The following is a 21,296-nucleotide window of genomic DNA, read 5'->3' on the forward strand; positions in this document are numbered from 1 at the left end:
GTAGTATTCCACAGTATTCCACAGTTGCAAATGATTATTGAAATTTAAAATTAAGGTAAAAAAATAAGACATTATGGTAAAATAATAATGCATTTTTGCTATCTATTATGTATTCAATTACAACGAATTCATTTTTTTAAAAAAGTTGTCACAAACTTCGTCAATGAAAACTTCTTGTTTCATTCTCTTAAGCCTCTCCTTTTGAATTATATTATACATATAATTCTTGTTAAACAATCATCTCCAGAACTAAAATAAACAACGTCGAAGAAAAGTTTTTCAAAATCGTAACTTTTATATCACACTATTCTTTCTCTCGTTAAACAAAGACAAAACTTTCTTGATGATTTCCTATTAAATTTCTTTCAGCACAAAAGAAAAAATAGAAGGGAATTTCACTTAACGAAAAGAAACGAATAAAAAATTTAATCGGAGAATAGTGAAAGAATCGCACGAACCTTGCGGAGGGAACACGTTCTCCAAAAAAATAAGCCAATGCGTTGATTGTAACCGATCCGAGGTGTGAATGGTAGTCGATTCCAGCGCACTGCCCGATTGATGATTGAAAAGCCGCGAGACCAGGCCCCTCAACTCTCCACCGCTAGGTCGTCCGCGATGAATTTTTCAAAGCATACCACCCGCCTCGTGGGGAGGGCTAACTTGCATGAATCTGGTATTCTGAACGCGGCTGGACGCCCATATATACCTACTCCATCGTCGGAGGGACCCCTCGGCTCCCGCACCCTACGCGGAGGCCCTGTCTCCGACGTCCTTGACCACGAAGAAAACCATCATGTACGTACACCAATTCTCGACCTTACACGCCATGGCAACGACACATCGTTGTCGTGATTTTGTGTGCGTGTTGCTGCATCTCTGCTTGCATCTCTCCAAGAGTTGTTCGCGCCTTCTAATCTCTCTACATGCGTAAGTAAGTATTTATGTTTTTCCACTGGATGCGAATAACTATTCTTTTCATTTTAACCTTTATTCCATTAATAACCAGGGAAAAATTTGGAAACGGCTGCTTTCATGGAATCCATTAAAATTTTGTTTGCTGCTACCGTTTATAATTTTATGTATCCTCGCTCGAAAGATTACCATTGTATGTATGCACCATTGGCTTGGAATGTGATGAAAATTGATTACTTTGTAACAATGAAAATAATACTTTGATCCTCCAAGTTTTCTGAAAACAAAAAGTGGTTTGAAAGGAATTTTAAAAAAAAATATTATCAAATTCAAATTTGAACATATATATATATATATATATCTGTGCATTTGTTATTTTCAATACCCGAACCGGTTGTCCAAAAATTCAAATCATATAAATTTACGACTTACAACCGGATCCGGTTTAATGTATAGATGAAACTTGTTAATTATATTCATTATTACGATACATTAACCATTTTAAAAACTATTTCAAAAGATTGATGGGGGCCTTTACGAAATCATTCGAGGTATGACAATATTCTATTATCTTCAAATTCGTACGATTGATACATTATCAATTTCAAGGCTAAGCGGAAACGATATCGTATCATTCGTCAAACATATCCAATACAAAAACGTTTAAGATGTACATATTTCATTTTGCTTCTAGGATAATACGTTCTGTTACGTATGCCATTCTCGTCCTCTCTTTGATATACCTTGGCTTCAATGATGCTGGAAACCTGTTGATATAAATATTTCCGCTATGAAATCCGCTGGTCAATCGTAATTCGCAATAGAGATCAAGAATTGAATATAGAGATGAAATTACCATGTGTCAAATGTCACGAAAAAAACATGTTTTTTTTTTACAATAAACTGGACATTGGTTCAAAAATACAATGTATCCTCACCGACGTTTTGTATTGTATCCTCGAAGTAAGATGCAAGTTCAGGAGAACGACTTTTATCCGGAGGAATCGAACAGTTCCAGTTAGACAAAAGATAAAACAAAGAAACGAGAAGGAAAAAATAGAATTCGTTTCAAAAATAAAGGATTTTTAAATTCTATTATATTTTTATCGTGAAACGAAAAACAAGATAACTAATTAGGATTTCTTCTCGAAGAACTTGAATTCGAGAATTGATTGCAGCCCGAGGATCTCTGTAACATCCTATAAAAAAATAAGGCAATTTAGTGTAAAAATGCCGATGATTCGCCTTGAACTTGCGACCGGTTATTTTATCGACCTGTTTTCTAACAGAGAGAGAGAGAGAGAGAGAGGAAAAAAAAAAGAAAAAAGGAAGAAAGATTGGACAAGAAACCTAAATTAACTAAAAAAACTTTTATAAGTAACAAATGTTTAATACTGGAATCGCGATTAGAAGAAGAGAAAGAAAGATAAAACGATAAAAAAGAAGAAGAAAGACGGGATGGGACAAGTATTCAAATTTAAAAAAATGTCAATAGGTTTAATTGTCTCTCATTCCTCCGAATGAAGCGTGAAAGATCCAGTTTGTGCTCGAGGGCCAACACAGATTATTGACGTAGTCTTTGAGGTTCATTGGCATCGGGAAGTCAAATGTGTTTCGATACAGGTTGTATGAGTTTTTCGTACGTAGAACCTGTTAAAACATTTTAACGGCTAAACGGAATGCATAATTAAATCATATAGCTATAACTTGTATGACAAACTGTTATATATACAAATAGATTTATAAGGAAAGGATATATAATATCATTATCTGGCGTGCGACATAATTATAACAGATTTATGGAAAGAATGAATAAAATGAATAGAAATAGAGAAAAGGAAAGTCTCGAGGATAGCCAACGATAAATTCGATGTTATTTTACTATTTATCATGAGTCTTGATCTAAAATGATATATTATGTCGTCTATTTGGTCGAACTAAAAAAAAAAAAAAGAAAAAAAAAATCATTAATGCATTTTTTCTTTCCAAAGTTAATATTTAAGTGATCGTTTAAAATTTTCCCATGGATATGTATGACACGAGAAAGCTATTAACAGAAAAGTAATAGATAATTCGGCAGGCATAAACATTAATTTGTTTCGTTCATGCCATGTTTCTATCAATCTGTGTGATTTATACAATATACCTTGAAAAGTCAGAGAATCCTTGGTGAAGTCATGAGGATCATTTGTCAGTTCAAAATTACGAAGATACTTACAAAAAGAAGAAATCTCAAACTGCTTTTAATTACGTCATCTATAATGTTAGATATTACAATGGTTGTTTCGACGAAAATAAGAAGGAAAGAAGAAAAAAAAAAGAAAAGAAAAGATAAATTTTACAAACAATGAAAAAATTATTCAACTTCGTTTGAAAGGATTGTAGCGCGAAGATATACATTCGGTGTCAAAGAAACTAAACTGTAACATGATCGACACGCGACACATGGCTTCGAGTTCGAAGGATCTTAAGAATCAAGGCCACAACACCAGTCTCGAGTCAGCTTTCTGGTTACTGGTTAGTGACCCACACCTATCCCAGAGCGCGAAGATTTCGATTATCGTGCATGGACTATTGGAACTCCCTTCCTCTCTTTCCTCTTTTCTTCTCTTTCTTTTACTTCTTTTTTCCTTTGTCCTCTCATACTTCTTTTCTATTTCTTCGTAACTACTCAATGCGAAGGATATCGAACCTATCTTCGGTATTTATCGCTCTTCATCTTTACGTAGGTGTCTCATGAATAAATACAATTCCGTAATTATTAGAACTAATATAATAAGATTGCATTAATTTTGCGATTACGATTTTCTTATTTAGATTTTTTTTTCATTTTTATATTGAAATATCATTGATTTACATTTTTAAACGTCCAAATAGAATATATTTCTTGAGATTTTTATTCTTCAGAGATTAATGAAATTTTCTTTGTACTTTTCATACTTTATAACTGATAAAGAAGAATACATGAAACATTAACGAGTCAAGAGCAAAAAAGCATTGCAAATAAAGTTGAACATCTGAAAACTCCAATCTTTTTTTGCAACATAAATATATACATATGTTCTCTTATCGCATCATTAACTTGAAAGCAATGGGTCGTAAAAGTAGATAATGACGTTCATTCACTACATATTCTTGTTATAGTAAGCTCGAATGTATAAACAATGATTATTAATTTTCTTTAGTTAAATTCTTACTTGATTTTAATTTTTTTGATATGTAAGACAATTTAAGAAAAGCGTAAAATATTAGTTAGATCATATTAATATTTTTGTTATTCCTATTATTTTATTTACTCTATAATTCTTACTTTCGTCATCTATATATTTAATTTATTACATATTAAAAATAAAATCAATAAAAAAAATTTATTTATATTCTATGAAATTTGAAAGAATAATTGTTAAAAAAAAAAAAAGATCAAGATTTTTAATTCATAATCAACATTTTTGGATGAAAAAATAATAATCCCAAAAAATCGTCGATTCATTGTAAAAAAATATCACGATAAAACGACATGTCGTTCTGTAATTATTTTTAAAAAAAGAAAAGAATTTTCAAAAGTAATAAAAATAAAAATTCTTACTAGTAACACTGAAGTTTATATAATAATTTTAAAAGAACGAAAGAATTTCTTCGATATTTTCCCGAGAATATCACTGTCATTCACAGATTCGTCTGTCACAATCACATTTCAACCCCCCACGAACATCATTCGTATAAAAGTTCGTAGCTTGAAACTCTCAGGGTACTTCCACAGAATACAGTTAACAGAAACAATACTTGTACTTGCAATAATACAAGTAAAAACAGGTAACTGTATAAAATTATTTAAATTAAAAATTAAACTAAAAAAATTTTAAAAAACACGTTTTTATTCATTCTTGCGCATGTTGATAATTTGTTTTTGGAAATAAAGTATGATATCGAGAAAGTGTGTGATAATCTTAATTATGATGCTGGGGATCGTATACCAAACATTTGGAACAACTGAAGATTCTTATAGAAATCTGTTGGCATTAAACTTTCCATATGACAGAGGAGTGGTAAGGAGATATAATGCACTTAATTTTATTTTATTTTAATAAATAACTTTAATAATAATTTAATAATCTTATTAAATATGTAAAATCTATTTTTAGAATAACGACCTACAAAGGATTGCAAAACTATTACTATTGCCACCATGTCTTTGTCATTCTAAACGTAATTCTGAACTCATAAACTCACTTCTAGGTCTACCGAAAAATATGAACAATGCTGGAAAGTAGAATTGTTAAAATTCTATTGACAATGGAGAAATACATTTTATTTAATATATACATTTCAAAGAATCTTTAAGACTTGTAATGTACCAAATTCAATAAACTAAATTATAAAGAATTATATTTTTTTTATATGATCTTCTAACCACTCATCTTTCCTTAATTGTAATAAATATCGCAACTATTATATAAAACAAGATAAAATATAAACTTTCAAAAAGAGTATTTCAATCAAAAGCTGTTTGAAAGGATAAAATTATTCAAAATTATTGTATATGTAATATTTTTTTCATGTGAAATTTATAGCATTCTTTAATTGCATATACAATTATTTTCATTTGGATAATTATGTACAAAGATAATTTTTTAGAAAAGCAATTATTTTTCGTTTGATATAAAATTTGTCATGTATATTTAAAATTTTAAATGAAAACCACCACCGACAGGTGGTTGTCTACCGCCTTCCGTGAGACCCATGTGAAAACCAGAGTTACTTAAATCAGCATCGTCTCCATCTCTTAATTGTTTATATTCTTTTCCACCACTTGGTGGTTTTGGTGAAGCATTTGCTGTTTTTACACCAAGTTCCGACTTAGCAGGCCATGTAGGGAACATTTGTGGATCTATTGGTAACGGTGCTTCTGTAAAATATCCATGTTTTAAAGCATCTTCAGCTGAAATTCGTTGTTGAGGATCATACGTAAGAAACCTAGAAAAACATTTGTTTAAAATAAAAAAAGGAAAGAAAGATAATAATAAAGTAATAAAAAGATTGTTATTTGAAGAAACATACTTATTTAATAGTTCAATGCCTAAATCTGATAACGATAAGCTAAAACGTTGTCTTAAATTGTTTACGGGATAATGAGCAAAAGGAATTTTTTGCACCATCGGCAATTTACTATATCCTGGCCATATTCGATCATTTGGTGTACCTAATTCTTTAAATATCCTATTTAATTGATCAATTTCAGATTTACCCGGAAACAATGCTTCCATTCTTAATAATTCTGCGAAGATGCATCTAAAGAACATATAGTTTCAATAATAATTCTAACATATTAAAAAATAAAGGTATAAGTAATTTTGTAATCTCTTTTTTCTTACCCTACTGACCACATATCGATGGGAGTACTATATTCTTTTCCATTTAATAACAATTCAGGAGCTCTATACCAACGCGTTACAACAACCGGAGTATATTGTCTCAAAGGAGAACCGTATTCTCGTGCTAAACCAAAGTCACCAACCTTTAAAATACCTCGATGACTCAACAATAAATTAGACGTTTTCAAATCTCGATGAAGAATCCAGTTATCATGCAAATGTGCTACTGCTCGTAATAGCTGTTGCATAAGACATTTGACTTCTCCTATAAAAAAAAATATTTATACTTCATATTTCTTGCTATTATAATTACTTCATTATATTTTACCTGGTATAAAAACTTGTTTCTTTTGATTCATTGTTTCCATTAATGATTTCAAATCATGTTCCACATAATCCATCACAATAAATATTTTATCCATATTACTACCAACAACTATTTCTCGAACAGTAACAATATTTGGATGCTGAGCTTTTAGTAAAGTATTTATTTCTCTAAGACTAGTAATTGGAAAACCTTCTTTTTCTTGCTCCATTTTCAATCGTTTTAAAGCAACGATTTCATCTGTACGCTTATCACGTGCTCTATATACTACACCGTATGTACCTTCTTCGATACGATTTAAACATTGAAATTCTTCCACACTTCTACATCCTATAACATTAAAAAGTTTATTGTAGAATATGAAAAAAATAAATCCCAAAAAAAAAATCAGTTATATACCTTGAATTGCTGGTAAATATGGAGGTAATTCAGGCTCCTCTTCTTCTTTTTTTTCTTCTTCTTCTGCATTCTTAGATGCATTGTTTGAATCTACATGTCCAGGTGATTCTCCATCAGAATGATCAGATTTAGCCAATCGATCTACAGATAATGGACTTGGATTATTGTAATCTGAACCATCATTTGAATCAGCATTAGATCCTTTATTTGAATCATTTGATTCATCGTCATCATCGCTACTAGATTCAGATGAATCAGAAGAATGTCTATCAGAAGATCTCTCACGTATACTTCTTTGGCCATCAGATGAATGTCTAGATCTGTAAATGAATAATCATGAAATTTTAAGAGTGAAGAATCATGACATGAATTATATCAGAATATAATCCTTACTCAATAGATTTAGAACGAACTTCATCCGAATGGCCAGGACTTGGACTTTCATCTGATAATTCTACAATAGATGGATCTTGATTATTGTCTGGACTTAAAGGTCGTTTTTCACCTCTTTTCATTCGTCGAGCTTCTAATTCCAATCTAGAAACTTCTTTTCTTCTAGCCATCTCTCTATCAGCTTCCAGTAATCTTTCTTTTCTAAGTTCCTGTTCAGTCATTTCTTTTGGATCTTTTGCCGGTATTTGTATTTCATTGATTTCTATGTCATCTGGTTCTTCCGTGACAATTTCCATTGCTTCACGTAATTGTTTTTCTCTATGTTCCTTCTCACGCTCTGCTTTTTCTCTGTCTCTTTCACGAAGACGATCATGTTTATGTGATCTCTTATGACGTTTCTCACTTCTCTCGGGCCGTTCTATAAGCTCTGTTTCAGAATATTGTTCTTCCAAAACTCTTATATGTCTATGCTCCTCCATTCGAATTTCACGACGTTCTCTAATATCTTCAATAGTACGAATATCACGACGTTCTCGCATATCTTCCAAACGCATTTCTCTACGTTCACGTGAATCGCGTAATTCGCGAGAATCATCCAAACGGATCTCACGACGTGCTTCCACTTTGTAATCCCGAATATCTCGCGAATCTTCTCGTCTTTCTCTTCTTTTGTCTAATAATCTATAAATTAAAAATTTGAACATGAAAAATAGCTTTATTTAATAAAATCGATTTTTGAAAATACAAATATGAAATTTTGTATACCTTTCTCTTAAATCTTCCAAAACACGATCTCCTGTACTTCTTTCTTTTCTATCATGTCTAGATTCTCTATCTCTATGATTTTCCATTCTTTCTAATCTTTCAAGTCTCTCTCTTTCTCGTTTAGAACCCTCAGAACGTTCTGATCTTTCCAAAATATCCATGCCATGTCTACGATGTCTATGTTTATCTCTGTGTCTATCTTCTCCACGATCATGATGCCTAGATTTTCTCTCCTTTTCTTCTCTACGATCTCTTCTATCACTGTGTTTGTCTCTTCTTCTTGATGAATTAGATTTATGATGACGGACAACAGCTTGTGGTGGTTTTATATCTAAAGAATCTGCTGTATCTCCCCCATCCTCCTCTGAAAAACTTTAAATATACTTTTTTTAAAACAACTAATCAAAATTATTTTCAAATAAAATCAAATTAAATTATAAATATATAAATTTTTCTTAATTTCATTCAATATATAAAAAAGTGTATTATAACATATATAACTTAAAAAAAAATCAATAATCAAAAATGTTATTATTCTAACTAAATGATAACATATAAAATTATTATTATAATAATATATAAAATATTATTAAATATGTATAAAATTTGATTTTTATTAACTTTAAGTAAAAAATAAAAAGAAAAAGTAGTATACAAGTATATATTAAAAAAGATTTATTTTAATAGTTCGATAAATTGAGGTTAAAATTAAGCATCATATTATTCAATACCTAAAATCATCCATGTCCTTCGAAGGGCTTTTCTTTATTTCTCCATCTTCACTTTGATTATCAATATCCATATCAAGTCTATTTTCTGACATATTATAAGTAAATGTATTCACTTTTCACCGATTGAGTATCATTTATATATCATTTATACAGTTAATCACAAAAGTATCATTAGTCACATTTGACACTTATATTCTATAAAGAACACATATTAAAAAAAAATAACTATCTTTAATAAATATTTATTATTTTTTTATTTTATATTGATTTAATATGTAATTTGAAAACAAAGAAAATATATATATATCTATATATATATATATATAAACACTTATATAGCGAAAAATTATATATTGAAAATTGAGTGATATACTCAAGCAATTGGATACTTTGTATATGACTATAATTACGAATATAAACAATTGAAACGTAAATTACATTTATTTACAAAAATTATTATAAAAATAAAATTATTATAAAAATAATTAATTAAAAATAAATTTTAATAAGTAACACATTATTTTAATTTTTGCATCATTATATAATTCTTTTTTAAATTTAAAAAAAATTTTTTTTTAATTTTTTTTTTTTTAATTTTAATTTTTTTTAATTTTTTTAATTCATAATCATATATTTTTCGAATTTATTTGAACAAACAAATATTTCAATAATAGATTTATTACATCGTTTCGATTTTTAATTTTTTTCCACGGATATAAACCGTTAGTAAATTTTAATATATTTAATGTAAGATGTATTCTTATTTAGCCAATATACAGAAAATAATTTCCCTAAATATATTTTAATTTATATATTTTTTTAATTAATATATTATTATATTTTAAATTTCTTATTGAAATAAATTTTTTATTATAGTTAATAAAAAAAGTCGAAAATTTTTTTAAAATAATATTTAAATTTCAGAAAAATATTATATTTGTATCATATAGTTGAAAATATTTTTGTACTTGAATATCTGCCCAAAAACGGTAATTATTCGTCATAAGTACGTGACAGAAAAAGTATGTTCTGTGAACAAATCCATTTTCTACAAGTTTGACAGATGATTAACTGTCAGTTTTCAGAAATATTTTAATAAATATTCTACAATGGAAGCAGTACCAAGGTTGCCGATGATATCTTTTCAATTAAAAGTTAGTCCAGAGCCTACTACATTTGGTCCAAAGTTAAAGCAGGTATGAATAAATTACATTATAAATTATAATATATATTTCGATAATTACAAAATTAATATTTAACTTTTAATTTTATTATTTATTAATCTAAATTATTATTCTATATTTTCTTTATCTAAACAAATGATTATTTATTAACTTATTTCAATCTGTCAATAAATCTAATTGAAATTATAAATATTTTTGTTTTAGTATATACGTGATTTTTACAATAAAGATCCAGCAACATTTGCACATGAAATACATCAATTAGAAAGTTTACGTGCAGTGGCCATACGACCACCTATTGATGTAGCTGGTTGTTCATTATTAAAAAGATATTATTGTCAATTGCATTTTCTTCAAAGTAGATTTCCTATGGGAAAAGATGGTGCAGCAGCAATTACATTTACATGGTAAAACTGCAATTAAATAATAATAATAGTCATTAATGCTAATAATTTGAATATATTTAAATAGGAGGGATACATATGCAAACATGGTGTGTTCATTGGCTAATATTCGTTTTGAAATAATTTCAATTTTATACAATATTGGTGCAATGCATACTCAACTGGGAGCACTTACAGAAAGAACATCAGCTGATGGGATGAAAATGGCTTGTGCTCATTTTCAATGTGCAGCTTGGGCCTTTGAGCATTTAAAAAATAGCTATCCACAGCCATCTGGAGTGGATTTAGCTCCAGAACTTATGACATTTATGCATCAGCTTTGCTTAGCTCAAGCTCAAGAATGCATATTAGAAAAAAGTATGCTTGATAATCGTAAACCCACAATTGTAGGTATGTATAAAAAAGATAAAAATTTCATAAATATATTACACATTTGTGGCTTTAATTGTCTACTCTTGTGTATCATTCTACAAGATATATCTATCATGTAGCAAAAGTCGCAAGACAAATAGTGGACTATTTTAATTTGGCATTAACTACACTTGAACAAGGCGGAAGTGAAGATGGTACTATATCAGATACAGTTGGGACTAAAATCTATAAGGTAAAATTTTAAATTATTTCTTATATTATAGAATATTATAAAAACTTATAAGTTTTCTTTTTTAGAGCTGGAAACATTATCTGAAATTTAAGAAAGCTTATCATTTAGCAGTTACATATTTATATCAAGGTTTAGCTGCTGAAGAACAAAGAAAAATGGGAGAAAGAGTAGCATTTTATAATGCTGCATTAGCTTCTCTAAATGAAGCACAATTGATTTATTCAAATATTCCTGGAGAAAAAGTAACTATAGAAGAAGCATTAACATTTACTAATGACGTAATAGAAGGAAAACGTAAAGCAGCTAAAAATGAAAATGAATATATATATCATGAAGAAGTACCAGAAAAGGAAACACTACCTAGTGTAAAAGGAGCTCCTTTAGTTAAAGGAATATCTTTCAGTATTAATGATCCTGAAGTTTCAGGTCCTGATATATTTGCCAGGTAAATATATTTAGATCACTCCAATATAGATTATGGCAAGTATTTTTTTAATTTTATTATTCATTAATATTTATTTCAGATTAATACCAATGAAAGTACACGAAGCAAGCTCTTTATATTCAGAAGAAAAAGCAAAGATATTACGTTCTGTCGGCAATAAAATTGAGGAGAAAGATCAGCAACTCAATACCTATCTAACATCTTTAAAATTAGAGCATATAAGTTTATGGGATCCCGATGCTCAGATGACAGAATGGGAACGTTTACCTCTTCCTGATGAATTGGTCGAAAGATGTGCAGCATTAAATGCAAAGCAACATATTATTCAAGATTTAATTGATATAGTAGGAAAATTATCAAATACTAGTCAAGACGTTGAAAAAATATTGAAAGAAATTAAAAAACTTCTCCTCGATGAAGAACAGAAAGAAAAAGAATATCAAGATACAGTTGGAAAAAGACCTCCGTCAATAGTAGCTACTGATTTAACTAGAGAAGCTAAGAAATATGAAGAAGCTCATAACAAAGCTTTAGAAAGCAATCATGCTCTTCATAAAGCAATAACGATGCATGTAAAAAATTTAAAAGTGCTTTCTCAACCACTTACCGATCTTATTGCCCATATTCCTTCACCAAGTGCATATCTTTCAGAACAAAATACTGAAAAATCACATAGCGCGATCGAATTAGAACGAATGCATACTAAAGAATTGAAACGCATTTTGAATAAAGTTGACGAAATGCGTAGACAAAGAAACGAATTGCATACAAAATTACGAGATTCAATTGCACAGGATGATCTAACACGCTTACTAGTTACTGCCACATCCGATTCTGGACCCTTGGATCGTTTATTTGCAGACCAACTTAGCAAACATCAAACTTTAGTAACTTTAATAGAACAAAATCTAACTGCACAAGACAATATTTTAGCAGCTTTAACGGATGCATATGCCCAAACTGCTAATATACGAAAAGGAGTTGAAGAAATATTAAAACGTAGAGAACATACTATTTCTTCTTTGATTACGTCTTACGATGCTTACGAAGATTTATTGGCAAAATCTAGCAAAGGTCTTGAATTTTACAGGAAATTAGAAATAAATGTTTCGAAATTACTTCAAAGAGTGAAAAGCACTTGTAAAGTGCAAGAAGAAGAACGTGAACATATACTTGCACAAGATAATAATAAAAATTCTCAAGAAAAGATGGACACAATAACATCCACTATTTATGATCAAAGTCGAAATCGAACTGGCAGTGGACTTAAATTAAAGGATTACTTAAACAGCAGACCAGAAAATATTCAAAATCAGTATTATAATGTATATAAAGAACAAGGTAAACCAGTTCAAATAGATACAACAAAATCATACTTGAATGATACATCAAATTTGAATAAAAATGCAATGCATTCTAGTGGAATGTCTGCATTGGATGCAATATCATCTATAAAATCTACACAGCAATATTATTCTGCACCATATACAGATTATAAAACAAATTTATCTTATTCACATGAAACTTCAACATATAACGAAAATGCCACTTTAAATCAAAATTATGTACAAATTAATAGTTCTGATATTGTAAGTACTTATCCACAAGTAATTGGAACAATTACTACAACAGATACTACAATGCAATATCCAATAAATTCTTTCGTATCAAATGGACAATTCTCCACAACTTTGGATAGTCATCATAAATATTCTACTAATGTTCAATCACTTTATAATTTTTCTAATAATACATTGCAATATGAAAATTATCAGCCATACAATACTGTACAACAATATTCTTCTAATCTTGATAAAACTGGTAATGTTATTAAAACTGAAATACCATCCCAAATATCAACAACAACACAAATTTCTGTACTTCCATCTGTATCTCTACCGAATACAGTTAATAAAACAACTGATATACAAACGCAACTTTATACTACTATAACTCAACAAGGACAACAATATATATCTGAGCCACAACAAAATGTTGTTTCTCAAGAATCTCTTTCTATAAAGGATCAACATGTATTACCATCAGATAATACTCAAATACAAAACTATCTTCTTCCTTCAATTAATCAAAATGAAATTCCGTGTACTCAAAGTTACACTGGTGCAATATATTATAATTCATCCGAGTTGCATAATCAACAAATCACATCGAACCAAAATTTAGCCGAAACGACCAATATTCCTCCTTCTAGCCATTATATGCCAACACAATACATAAACAAAAATATTCCTCAATCTATTCATTCTACTACTTCTTTCAATGCTCCAATAAATGATGTAGGTACTTTATATTCATCAACCTTACAAAATTCCAATATTGTCCAATATCCACAGCAAAGTGGTACAGAACAAAGTAAACAGATCTATATAGATCAAGGGTATCAATATGGATCACAAACATCTACTACTGACACCAGTAGTGCAACTTACTCCAATACCTATCATAATTTACAACATACTACATGTGTTTCATATCCACAAACTATATTATCTACAGATATTTCTAACACATATACATACACGAATTGTTCTACTAATACAGAAATGATTCAAAGTCATACAAAATCTTCAACAAATTTGCAAAATTACTCTCAAGCATATCAATATCCACAACAATCACATTACTCTGGATATGGTAACTATTCTCATATTTACAATCAAGGATATAATTATATGCAAGGAAATCAAATGGCTGTTGCATTGACAGAATCTTATAAAGGTCAAATGGGATATACTTATAATTCTACTAGTCAATGTTATGAATACAATCCTAATAATATTCAAATTTCGCAATCTTCTGAATCAACATCACAAATAAACACTGGCATTAATATTTATCAACAACAAGAAAGTAATGCAAGATATACCAATGCTAGTAATAATTCTATGGTTAGTCAAACTCCATCTTCTCAATATTCAGAACAAACTCAATCTCAATGTTCAACTGATATTTATTATACCACACCATATGGTCTTCAAATGCAAAATCAAAGTAAATATCAAAAAATCTTTTTATGTATACATCAATTTTATATATATTTATTTAAATTTCGTTTAATTTTTTTTAGCGTCAACTAACAGAAATGAAAATTATACTAATTATAATCAAACATATATGCAAGCTGTTAACAATGGAACTAATACAACAAATGCAAATCCTACTAAACCTGCTACAAAATCAGAACAATCTAATATAGATTTACTTGCTGATCTTGATATTACTATAAATCATGCACCTTTAGTGCCAGAAGTACGTTCTGTTCAACCACAAAACGAAACTGAAATAAAAAATATTGATGATGATAAAGAAAAGATAAATGATGATGATAAAGAAAAGATGAATGACGATGATAAAGATAAAATAAATGATAAAACGGAGAACGAGAATTTACAAATTGTATGGGATACATGGTACAATGATGTGCAACCTAAAAAAGATCCTTTAGGAGATCCATTAGCATTACAAAAATTTATTAATGAAGTTGAAAAATATGAGAAATTTATAGATAGTTTACTTGTTAAAACATTAAGTGGAGCAACTAATCTTGATATAAAATGGAAAGAAGTCCAAGAATTCGAAGTAGGATTATTTAAATTATAAAATTTTTATAAATTCTTAATTAATAACATAAAATAATATATTTGAATTTCAGGAAAGAGAAACTGGAAAACAATCGTGCACAGTAGCATTAGCTCATTCTTCGGAAAATAGAGTAATAGAATGTATCCCATATGATACGACAAGAGTACAAATATCATCAACAGATATTTCAAATTATATTAATGCTTCTCATATAATAGAAATTACACAATGGATACCAACTGCATTTATTATTACTCAATCGCCATTACCGGACAAATTAGAAATATTTTGGATGATGATATGGGAACAAGAAAGTGAAATAATTGCATGTTTAGTATCTGATACACAATTAAATGGAGAAATATATTGGCCTATAAATGAAGAAGATATTCTGAATTGTGGTAGCTTTACAATATCGTTAAAAAAGAGAGTAAATCATATATCCTATATTCAAAGAGTTATTTCTGTGCATAATATTAAGAAAAACTTAGAAAAAACTATCGTACACATGCAATTTCTCTCATGGCCTTCCAAGTAAATTTATATAATATTAAATTATATTAAAAAAATATATATACATAATTTTTTTTAACTTTTAGTGGTTTTCCTAGTAGTCCAGGTGCACTGCTTACTTTTTCAACGGATGTAATGACGGAACAAGCACTAAGACGTTGTACAAAACCAGTAGTGGTACACTGTTTAGATGGTGGTGCATTAAGTAGTTTATTCTTAGTAGCAGCAGCAACAGTATGTCATATACGCGCAGGTTGTGGAATAGTCAATGTACCTCTTGTATTCAAAGGTCTTTTAAAATGCCGTAAACAAATTGTAAATAAGGAATCCTTATTATTTGCATACCAATTAGTATTATATCATGCTCAAGATATTTTAATGAAACGTAAGGATTATTTTTTCTTAGATTAATACAATTTAAAATTAGTTGAAAATTTTGTTTATTAAATATTAGGTGGTATTTTATCATCTACACGTTCAACATTTGAAAATTTCGAAGGTTTAAAAGGAAGTAAAGATAAAGCATCAAGAAAAATGCATCCTTCTGATGATTTTCTTCAAAGTCTTGGTATCACTCAACGATCAGATATTGAAGGTATAAAGCAATATTTTTTAAAAAAAATATAATGACACAGATTAATTTTTAGGTCGACAAAAAGGTTCTACTGTTACTAGTACAATACATTCAAGTACATCGTCAATTCAGGAAAAACCTAAAGAAGGAATAATCGATCCTTTAAGTCAGTTAGATCCTTTATGGTCTATTAGAAGGTAAATAAATTTGCAACTGAAGTTTTATTATGCACTGGTCAATAAATTTATTATTTAAATGAATGTTTGCATTCCTATATTTCTTAAATTAAAAATATTGCTAAAAGTAAGATAATTATAATAATTGTATAAACATTATTGCAATTCATATTAGTTTATATTTCTGAAATAACTTCATATTTCATAATCTTTAAGTTTTAAAGGTTTTACAATCTGTAAAATATATTGAATAAAATGTATGTATAAAAAACGACTTTTATCTGTTTATATTTATTTTCATTTTCACCAAGAAATCACACATGTTTGTACACATCCACAAAATAAAGATTAATATTAGTTACAATTTTTAAGCAACATACGATACAAGGCATGCGTTTTTAAAATATACTGATGGTTATATATATATATATATATATATATATATATATGCAGCTATAATCCGAATTCATAATCAATTTTAAATTGTATAATACTATTGAGGATTGTAACAATTTTCAAATTTGGGATATATCATTTTACTTTATTCAAACAAATTTCTTTTAATGCAAATTTGTTTTCTATATCTAGATAATTAATATTGTATAAAATAAAGCCTTTACTATTAATTCTCAATAATTATAAGTAACCAATTTATTTTTGTATATATAAGAAATAATTACGAAAATTATCATTATCTTTGAACACAGGGATCATTTAATAATTTAATAATTTAATATTAATATTAATCATTTAATAATTTAATATTAAAATAAATGCTTTTCTAAGAATATTCAACCTAAAAAATTATATTCTGTATATTCTTAAGTTAAGTTATAAATATTAGTATATTTTTATAAATGTTATTGAAATAAATATGCTGTTTGTGTTTTTTTAATTTGAGAGAGAGAGAGAGAGAGAGAGAGAGAGAGAGAGAGAGAGAGAGAGAGAGAGAGAATATAAAGATTATTCCCGAAATAAATTATTTTATAAATTGATATATCTATATTTATTAAAATAACATATAGTGAGGCCTGAGTATGTCTTTTATAAAAATTTTAATTATACTAATGGTTAATGGAAATATGTAATTTTGTATTTAGTACCATGTTGATATCAATTGTAAAAATTTATAAGCAAATAAAATTATGGAACTGTTTAGAGATGCAATAATATTACTTCTTTATTATTAATCTATATTTTTATTTTTAATATCTTTTTTTAGATTCCCCTGTTTCTCAAGTCTTTTACTTTATAAATCCGAACAAGCCAATGTTCTGTAGTATAGGCTTCTTCTAACATGTTTAATTCAAAATCTTTATTACCAATTTCCATATTTCTAACTCTATCATAACCAGAAGGTTTTCCTGTTTAAATCATAAAATCATTGAAATTATATAAATGCTATACAACATTATATTTATATCAATAAATGTTTACCTCCTTCTGTATAAATTTGACCAAATCTGTAGTAACACATTTTATACATAAGACAATTGAGCAAAATTGGAGAACCTTCTTTATCAACTCGAAATTCTCCTGCAGAATTATAATAATCCCACTCTGTTATAGATTTTCCTTTTTCAGTGCTTCCGCCAATACGCACCATCCATAGGAACTTGTTAATATCTAAAATTATAATCTAACAAGTTCTTAAACAACTTTAAGTTATAGTTTTATTTACTTTATATATTAATTTTAATACCATCTGATGAATAGCCTGTAAGTCCTCCAAAAATAACAAGAACGTAATTAACGTCTAGCTCTCTCATTATTTCGTAAGCTTTTTCTTCAGAACTTGCCATTGCTTGACCAACTCTTGATATGTGAGTATTGTTCCATGTATTATTGTCTACTAAAATTGTACGATTTGCCATTGCTGTAATCTGATATCCATAATCCCACCAAGACATTACTTTAGCATTCTAAAATTTTAAAAAATATGATTTTAAACATTGCAAATTATAAAAAAATTATTCAGAAAGCATTTTAAAAATTACTTCTGGCGTATTCATGCGTAACCAATAATATGCTTCTCTAAAATCATCAAAAATCATGCGACCACCATCTGGAGAACGTGCCGATAACACAATACTAGGCGAGCTATAGGCTTCTGCTGTAACCCATGTACAATGAATGGTATACGAAAAAAAGAGAATGCACATTACTGTTATGAAGAGTGTAGCAATCTGTTGATATAAAATGCGTTGATATAAAATTTCACAAAAAAGATTAATATTAAATAAAAATAATCAAATAGTTACCTCACTTCTAAGTATATAATTACTTTCAAATTTTTTTAACTTCTTATCACTAATTTTTCCTCTTTCTACTTGTTTCATATAAGTAACAAGTAAAGAGGATGCTCCAATTCCACTCAAAATACACATTACAGGAGCAAGCACTAACATTAGACGAACCATTACACCCTGCATTCAAAATTGTTTCAATTATTTATAATATAAATTTCAAATATAACAAAGAAAGATTTTTCACTTACAGCAAAGTATAGACTTGTAACTCCATATAAAATGAGAAAAATATTCGAATCTGTTAGCTTTGAGAAGCAGAAATATAATCCTAAAGGAAATAGAAATACTAAAATCTGGAGATCAAAATAAAAAGAACTCCATGATGTTGGCTGATGTTCAGAAACAGAGGCAATTATTGGTATGTGGTTTTTTGCATAGGATGGATCCAAAAGAGAATAAAAACGACCAGTCCATGGTGATATTTTTCCTCAAATAGAATTAAAAAAATTAAAAAATTAAAACATAATTATTGCAACATTAATATTTTTGTGATAGAAAGATAAGATTTGTGATAGATAAAAAAAATGTATTAATATTATATATACCTGTAATAGTTAAAATAACACCTAATAGAAATGATATGGTAACTACAGAAATAACAAGACCACGGAATAAAATTTCAAAATCATCTTGTGACATTTTACTACGTAAATAATCAACTAGAGCATGAATTTGACAAAGTCCAAACACTCCCAATGCCTATATAAAATATAAATTAGTTTATTCATAAGATTTTGTTTAAATTAAGTACATATATTATATAGTATATATTATATATAAGTATATTATTAAATATATTATTATATATATACACATATTTTTTACTTACCAGCATGTGTTCAGAACTCTGAACAGGTTGAAAACCAACAAAAGATATTTGCATAGATAAAATTGTTCCTAAACAATACAGAATACTATATGCAATATATATTCTATGAGAAAATCTGCCAGTCACCATTAAGGTTAATACATGTAAAGGAATTAAATTAATTAGAAATACATAGCCACCCCAAGAAGACACCATATAAAAATATGCAAGAGCAGCACAGGTTGCCCAACAAATTGCTCCAGTTTTAACTGCTTTGATCCACATATAATATGTAAATAACATACAAAAAATAGCTATGCCTTCATTATCATAAGATCCTGCCACTGATCGTGATATATAACCAGGAACAATTGCTATCATAGCTGCAGCAAACAATCCTGATGCAGAATCCTTAAAATCATATATAAAATAATATTTATTCATTAAAAATACTACAAATATATTTAATATATTTTTACCTTCAATTCTTTGGTAAGTAAATAAGTAATAATTGTGGTCAAGCTAGAAAATAATGGAGCAAGGAAGACACAAATAGTACGTATATCTAAGGTAATATTTAATAACCATGAAAGGTGGTATAATGCTGCTGATGTTATCATTAATCCTGGATATATTGTTCCTATTAAATAAATAATCAAGATTCAAATTACTTTAACAATATTGTCATCAAAAGAGATAACAATTAAAAATTAATATAAAAATATATATATATACCTCCAATTATTCTTCCAAGAGGATACCAAACACGATCATCAAACCAATTATGAAAACTATAAAATCCATTTTCTGCTAAATACTTTGTTGTGCGATAATTAAAATATGGATCAAATTCATGAATAACACTCTCAAATCTTAAGACAGAGAATAATCTTGTTGCAAAAGCTATAAAAAAAAATTATATATATTAATAAAATAGAAATATTTTAATTTCAATATAAAAAACTTACATAAAATTGCTGCAAGAGATAACACAGTTAACTTTAAAAGTGTTTCCTGTTTCTGTGCAGACATACGTAAACCTCTTGTTTTTATTAATGTGACCATTGTATTGATGAAATTATAGAATATTAGTTTTTAAGTAATGTACCACTTTTATTTGCCTTATCTATAGAAAAAGAATAAAAAGCATTTATATTAATATTAAATTTATTTTAGTTAAAATATAAATTATAATTGTCTGATATGCAGAAAACAATTAAATACTTTAAAAAAAATCATGTTAAAACTCTCAATATAATAAATAAAAAATTATAAAATCGTATCAATGAACAACTAACAAACTAACAAAAGACACATGGCGTTTGCAATTAAGTAATAGGTTATAATATCGTAAAAATAAAAATAAAAAATGTCGTCCATTTAATTAAGAAATTAATTAACAAAATTATATAAATATTACATCAACGTAACATAACAGTTACATATTAAACAAATATAATACAAGTTTAAATCATAGTTTCTCTAAGAACTGACCACGTACACAAAATTACCGGCCGGCGACATATGTATATTTTATACTACATATTTAGTTATTCCGCATTGTACATTTTTGTATTTTTATATATATTATATAACTGTGATATAAACTTACAAACTTACAAATTTTATAATATAAGAAAATTGATAAAATAATAATGTCATTTAAATGACTAACTCAGAAACATTGCAACTTGAAAGAAAAAAGCATAGATTAAATTTGATTACTAGTTATACTATCTACATTGCATGCTATCTACATATGATAAGAAAAAACAAAAT

At 28.0% G+C, this 21,296-nt stretch overlaps 4 protein-coding genes across 7 annotated transcripts; 2 read left to right on the forward strand and 2 right to left on the reverse strand.

Annotated features, from left to right (window-relative positions):
- Nucleotides 1-4,789: 4,789 nt before the first annotated feature.
- On the forward strand, nucleotides 4,790-5,197 carry LOC122717844 (pigment-dispersing hormone peptides). The gene is made up of 2 exons (XM_043942290.1): nucleotides 4,790-4,958; nucleotides 5,055-5,197. The coding sequence occupies exons 1-2, from the start codon at nucleotides 4,833-4,835 to the stop codon at nucleotides 5,181-5,183; spliced, it is 255 nt and encodes an 84-aa protein (XP_043798225.1). The 5' UTR covers nucleotides 4,790-4,832; the 3' UTR covers nucleotides 5,184-5,197.
- Nucleotides 5,198-5,379: 182 nt separating this feature from the next.
- On the reverse strand, nucleotides 5,380-9,596 carry LOC122717843 (cyclin-dependent kinase 11A). 2 transcript variants are annotated; one of them, XM_043942289.1, is made up of 9 exons: nucleotides 9,581-9,596; nucleotides 8,898-9,092; nucleotides 8,167-8,538; nucleotides 7,402-8,082; nucleotides 7,009-7,328; nucleotides 6,613-6,939; nucleotides 6,285-6,549; nucleotides 5,971-6,201; nucleotides 5,380-5,886 (listed from the first exon to the last, which is right to left on the reverse strand). In XM_043942289.1, the coding sequence occupies exons 2-9, from the start codon at nucleotides 8,987-8,989 to the stop codon at nucleotides 5,592-5,594; spliced, it is 2,583 nt and encodes an 860-aa protein (XP_043798224.1). In that variant the 5' UTR covers nucleotides 8,990-9,092; nucleotides 9,581-9,596; the 3' UTR covers nucleotides 5,380-5,591. The 2 variants fall into 2 exon arrangements, with proteins under 2 accessions (XP_043798224.1, XP_043798223.1); XM_043942288.1 differs by lacking the exon at nucleotides 9,581-9,596 and having other exon boundaries at nucleotides 8,898-9,131.
- A 326-nt stretch (nucleotides 9,597-9,922) lies between these two features.
- On the forward strand, nucleotides 9,923-16,674 carry LOC122718109 (tyrosine-protein phosphatase non-receptor type 23). Of its 3 annotated transcripts, none has more exons than XM_043942810.1 (11): nucleotides 9,923-10,093; nucleotides 10,286-10,488; nucleotides 10,553-10,875; nucleotides 10,977-11,089; nucleotides 11,155-11,534; nucleotides 11,614-14,546; nucleotides 14,623-15,134; nucleotides 15,208-15,671; nucleotides 15,737-16,035; nucleotides 16,105-16,245; nucleotides 16,298-16,674. In XM_043942810.1, exons 1-11 carry the CDS (start codon nucleotides 10,007-10,009, stop codon nucleotides 16,423-16,425), a joined length of 5,583 nt encoding a protein of 1,860 aa, XP_043798745.1. In that variant the 5' UTR covers nucleotides 9,923-10,006; the 3' UTR covers nucleotides 16,426-16,674. The 3 variants fall into 3 exon arrangements, with proteins under 3 accessions (XP_043798745.1, XP_043798746.1, XP_043798747.1); XM_043942811.1 differs by having other exon boundaries at nucleotides 15,749-16,035; XM_043942812.1 differs by having other exon boundaries at nucleotides 15,752-16,035.
- Nucleotides 16,675-17,531: 857 nt separating this feature from the next.
- On the reverse strand, nucleotides 17,532-21,239 carry LOC122718238 (dolichyl-diphosphooligosaccharide--protein glycosyltransferase subunit STT3A). Its single transcript, XM_043943113.1, has 12 exons — nucleotides 21,138-21,239; nucleotides 20,486-20,643; nucleotides 20,253-20,420; nucleotides 19,997-20,157; nucleotides 19,539-19,928; nucleotides 19,255-19,408; nucleotides 18,898-19,136; nucleotides 18,662-18,826; nucleotides 18,398-18,586; nucleotides 18,103-18,322; nucleotides 17,838-18,026; nucleotides 17,532-17,764 (listed from the first exon to the last, which is right to left on the reverse strand). The coding sequence occupies exons 2-12, from the start codon at nucleotides 20,580-20,582 to the stop codon at nucleotides 17,619-17,621; spliced, it is 2,118 nt and encodes a 705-aa protein (XP_043799048.1). The 5' UTR covers nucleotides 20,583-20,643; nucleotides 21,138-21,239; the 3' UTR covers nucleotides 17,532-17,618.
- Between the last annotated feature and the right edge of the window lie 57 nt (nucleotides 21,240-21,296).

This window comes from Apis laboriosa, unplaced genomic scaffold (genome assembly GCF_014066325.1).
Source record: "Apis laboriosa isolate Shangri-la unplaced genomic scaffold, ASM1406632v1 scaffold5_cov152, whole genome shotgun sequence".
NCBI classification, from domain to species: domain Eukaryota; kingdom Metazoa; phylum Arthropoda; class Insecta; order Hymenoptera; family Apidae; genus Apis; species Apis laboriosa.

Excerpts from the sequence above, each read along its gene's own strand:
- LOC122717844 (XM_043942290.1), top strand. The coding sequence starts at position 4,833 with ATGATATCGAGAAAGTGTGTGATAATCTTAATTATGATGCTGGGGATC. Across the intron at positions 4,959-5,054 it reads TTCCATATGACAGAGGAGTG|AATAACGACCTACAAAGGAT; the intron begins GTAAGGAGATAT and ends ATCTATTTTTAG.
- LOC122717843 (XM_043942289.1), bottom strand. The coding sequence starts at position 8,989 with ATGTCAGAAAATAGACTTGATATGGATATTGATAATCAAAGTGAAGAT. Across the intron at positions 7,329-7,401 it reads GTTCGTTCTAAATCTATTGA|ATCTAGACATTCATCTGATG; the intron begins GTAAGGATTATA and ends ATTCATTTACAG. Across the intron at positions 5,887-5,970 it reads GGCATTGAACTATTAAATAA|GTTTCTTACGTATGATCCTC; the intron begins GTATGTTTCTTC and ends ATGTTTTTCTAG.
- LOC122718109 (XM_043942810.1), top strand. The coding sequence starts at position 10,007 with ATGGAAGCAGTACCAAGGTTGCCGATGATATCTTTTCAATTAAAAGTT. Across the intron at positions 11,535-11,613 it reads GGTCCTGATATATTTGCCAG|ATTAATACCAATGAAAGTAC; the intron begins GTAAATATATTT and ends TATTTATTTCAG. Across the intron at positions 16,036-16,104 it reads TCAAGATATTTTAATGAAAC|GTGGTATTTTATCATCTACA; the intron begins GTAAGGATTATT and ends ATTAAATATTAG.
- LOC122718238 (XM_043943113.1), bottom strand. The coding sequence starts at position 20,582 with ATGGTCACATTAATAAAAACAAGAGGTTTACGTATGTCTGCACAGAAA. Across the intron at positions 19,137-19,254 it reads TGTTATTTTAACTATTACAG|GAAAAATATCACCATGGACT; the intron begins GTATATATAATA and ends ATTCTATTTGAG. Across the intron at positions 18,587-18,661 it reads ATTATATACTTAGAAGTGAG|ATTGCTACACTCTTCATAAC; the intron begins GTAACTATTTGA and ends TTATATCAACAG.